This window comes from Argopecten irradians, chromosome 1 (genome assembly GCF_041381155.1).
Source record: "Argopecten irradians isolate NY chromosome 1, Ai_NY, whole genome shotgun sequence".
In the NCBI taxonomy this organism is placed as follows: Eukaryota; Metazoa; Mollusca; class Bivalvia; order Pectinida; family Pectinidae; genus Argopecten; species Argopecten irradians.
This window is the reverse complement of record NC_091134.1, coordinates 41,310,959-41,314,870: the sequence shown is the minus strand read 5'-3', so window position 1 is coordinate 41,314,870 and position 3,912 is coordinate 41,310,959. Positions and strand designations below refer to the sequence as shown.

Sequence of the window (3,912 nt, the reverse complement as noted above, 5' to 3'; positions counted from 1 at the left end):
TGATTCTTAACATGTCTAGTACAGTACTGTGTATGTTTAACTACATGTACTAACTAGACCCAGGTTTGGCACTAATTTGTATCGCCGGTATCATCGTTAAAAGCGCAAATTACTGAGACACGTGGTCCTGTTTTCCATTATATTTCAAAGAGCTCTGTCAACAGTTGTATTAATATTTTGACAAGTTTTAAATTTGAAATACATTATCAATAGCGAGATACTTTCTTCGAAAAAGATTCTATTCATAGCGATATAAAATATTTGTGAAATAGGAGTCAGAAGTTGTATTTGTTTACATACATTTTAGATCGTTGAGAATAGCGAGGAAAACAACTGAGAAATATACCATTGAATTATGGTGCATCTCATTGACGTTTGTTTGTTGTCTGTTTGAACAACAATCTCATGTCGACACCTAACGGAATAAATGGCAAAGGAAACAAAGGTTTCGGAAGCTTTATACTGTCCTCTTTTGTTTAAATATAAGTCAGTTATCAGCGGTTCACAATTGAAGAGATAGCGGCTACATACAAAAATATACTATCTCCATCTACGATCCACCTCGCCTCAATCGTCATCCATATCCTCTTGTCCTAAAACAATACCTAATACATTAAACCCGTGATAACGGGCGTTACCAACTCTTATCTTGGAAATGCATCATTAGTATTATTCAGTACTGTCGAAGCGTTCACGCTATTTGTTACCACTTGTTTATCGAGTACCAAATGCACCTATCGTCTGTTTGGCGCTTTCAATGGGTTTTGTTATGAGTCGCGTTTTGATGTAGTGTTTTAGCTCGAGTCGTTTGAGTGGCAATGTTAACAGGAATGATCTTCCAGTCGACAGGGCTATACAACAATGATCATACATTCTAAATATATTTACCACATATAACCACATCCAGAATTTTATATGCGATATTATAATTTTGCAAGTTGTTGCCATTATTTCATATTGGAGAACTGAATCTCACGGCATACAAAAGCCTGGGAAATTCAACGAAAGATTTTCTGATACGACAATCAGATGCTTATCCTGCACCTTTAAATGTATTTATAGACATATCTTATTGTTTGTAAGCTAAAAGATCATTTGCCAGTTTGTTTTACCTCTGATGTCGACAACAAATTGAGCATTGCCGGTGGATATGTATCCAAACAAGCATTATTAACCTATTAACCATTGGAGATGTAGCAGGGATATATATATCAAGTAAGTATTGCCTTGATAAATTATTGCTATGATTTATTTGTCACAGAACTTTTAATAAGTTTTTAGTGTACAAAAGTCATTATACACTATTTCATTTTAAGTTTTCAGTAGCCTTTTAGCTTATAACAATTTTGACAGTCCGACATATCCCCCGCATGTAACGTATTATGTACATGTACTCTGTGCCAATCTACATTTTCACTTCGCATAGACAATGCGAGGCCAAACGTCCATTGCTAGGCAAACATGTATAGCATTAGTTTAACAGCTCCCATTCAAGAGCTCAGTTGAATATTTATGTGTTATAAAGTTTAATTATCTAAATCTTTATTTACATAAAAACTACAACGAATAATACGTATCCCACCTTTGTCGTCGATTAAAACCTTAAATAATGTAAACGGTAGCTGTCCTCCAAATTAAGAACATTTTATAAGGCCAGGATTTCAATGTATTTTGTTTACTGTTTCTTGTAGTGACGATGTTCATAGTCTGAGCAAGCAGATCCAGCAGTGTGTGTAGAGATACCTAGCCAGGATGAGTGACGATGTTGTTTGGGGAGGGAAGAGGAACAAGCGCTTGAATGTTGAAGAATTGAAAACTGACTACAGTGGAGTATATTTACAGAACGAAAAGCTTGAACAAGCCTTGAATAGATTTTTAGCGAAACTTCAGAAAGACCGGAAAAGGCTGAAGGAGCAACATGAACAGGACTTGTGCCATATCAAAAAGGAAGTTGAAAGCATGCATGGATTTCTTCAGTCTTCAAACAGTTTGGATTTATTAAATCAACCTCTGACAGTTTCAAGTACGGTTCGAATCCCCGTGCCAAAACGTCCCGAACTGAACAGAGATCCCTCGACATTTCCCGATAAATGGTTTACATCTGTGTTTGTTCCGACAGATAAAGATCTGAATAAGATCAAGCGACAGAGATCCAATCATCCACCATTGCCGTTCATCCGTAGAAGCAAAACAGACATGTCAAAGAAAAAGCAGAAAGAAATACACGATGAAGAGGAAGAACATTCAAGTTTCATCAGCAAGAGAACCTCATTGGAAGACAATGCAAAGTCGTTAGGCATCAACAGGAGCAAAACCGAAATAGTAAAAAACGTTGCTACAGTAACGCCGCTTGGACAAACGCCTATTGATCAGCCAAATAGAGAGCCCTCAAGGCTTTCTTTGACGAAGAGTAGTCGAGGAAGTGCATCCATATACGCCGGAAATACGAAGGACTTCAATGTGTCTGGGGGTCGAGAACAGAATAACGTTCTTTCTGATTTCACGGCACAGCGATATCGGGAGGCGTCAGGCAGGTCAAGACTTCAAAGCCAAGGGAGTTCGCGATTCGCTGAAAGGGGAAGGGAGCCATCTGGCCGTTCCGTTGCTAGAAGTTTGGGTAAACGAGACGATACAGAACTCCATTTTCCTACTTTAACAAATGGGGGACGGGAGGAACTACCTGGCCTAGACCCACCCGCAGCGTCGGTAGTAACACGCTCTGTTCGGGAACTAAAAGCAATGACTCTTAGAAACCAGTCTAATACTTTACCCACCACTGAAATGCTTAGAAATCAGAGAATGCTGGACAGTTCAAGGAGGAAAACTGATAGGATATTCATCAAAATGAAAACATTCATTAAGACGTTTGAAGAAGAAATGGGTGAAAAGGGAGAGGAGGAAAAACGATCCGTAAACTTTGTGCTTTGAATAGAATGTGAAGAACAAGATTTGTTATTTGACAATGTGTAATAGACTGCAAGTTTAAAAATTAAAATTTCTTGGTAATAATTACAACTAATACACTTGTGCCCTTGGGATTACTTTATAAGCAATTCTTCTTGCTTGGGGTACATTGTAGTTGCGAGGACGTCATGTGCCAAAATTCAAATATTTGAACACTGCAAAGTACCCGTACAGAAAAAAAACCATGCTTCGATAGATGTGAGCAGGTAAAGTAATTACTGACTGACCAAATATATCTAGAGACTGCGATTTATTGAATCTAGACACACGTTGTAACCAGACCGGTCGTATTTGACGCGTACCTAAATATTTAAACTCTGTAATTATATTTCATATGTTTCTCCATATTCACATTGAGTTTTGTTTTGTGTAATTTTAATTCATTTTAAACTAGGGATAAGGAAATGGCTGGCGTAATTTACAGTCAATAAAATGTGTTAGAATTCGTATAGTAACAAACACGAGTATTCGCTATGAAAAGTTTAACTCATAACCTACACACTTGTACCAGCCTAATACTTACATGGAGTTGCATGCATCAGTTACTTACGGTGGCAACATTTTGGGTTACACAACATTTTGGTAATAGCTGGTAGCAGTCGAATACCAGCAACTTTTATCAACACAACGCAAAATAATGTGAACAGAAGTAACGGGTTAAATCATATGTAAGGTTATGTGTTGTAGGTGCATTATTTTCTGAAAATGGTTTGTCGCAATAACACTGTCTTTTGTAACTGGCACAAAGCTTGAAAGACATTTAAAACAAGATATCTACTATAGGTATGTATATTTTGATATGTTTTTATTGTTATTAATCACAATAACGCTTAAAAACGATTGATATGAAAACCAATATATTCATTTGCATAACATTTTCTAATTATAAAAAAACCAATATACAAAATCAACATCTAAATCTATGTAAATGAACTGTAACTTGATTCA

The 3,912-nt window shown here is 36.7% G+C and overlaps 1 protein-coding gene across 1 annotated transcript; it reads left to right on the top strand.

Moving 5' to 3' along the window:
- The first annotated feature begins 751 nt into the window (after positions 1-751).
- LOC138328079 (uncharacterized) lies at positions 752-3,823 on the top strand. The gene is made up of 2 exons (XM_069274694.1): positions 752-1,215; positions 1,692-3,823. Exon 2 carries the CDS (start codon positions 1,753-1,755, stop codon positions 2,926-2,928), a length of 1,176 nt encoding a protein of 391 aa, XP_069130795.1. The 5' UTR covers positions 752-1,215; positions 1,692-1,752; the 3' UTR covers positions 2,929-3,823.
- The last annotated feature ends 89 nt before the right edge of the window (positions 3,824-3,912 follow it).

Excerpts from the sequence above, each read along its gene's own strand:
- LOC138328079 (XM_069274694.1), top strand. The coding sequence starts at position 1,753 with ATGAGTGACGATGTTGTTTGGGGAGGGAAGAGGAACAAGCGCTTGAAT.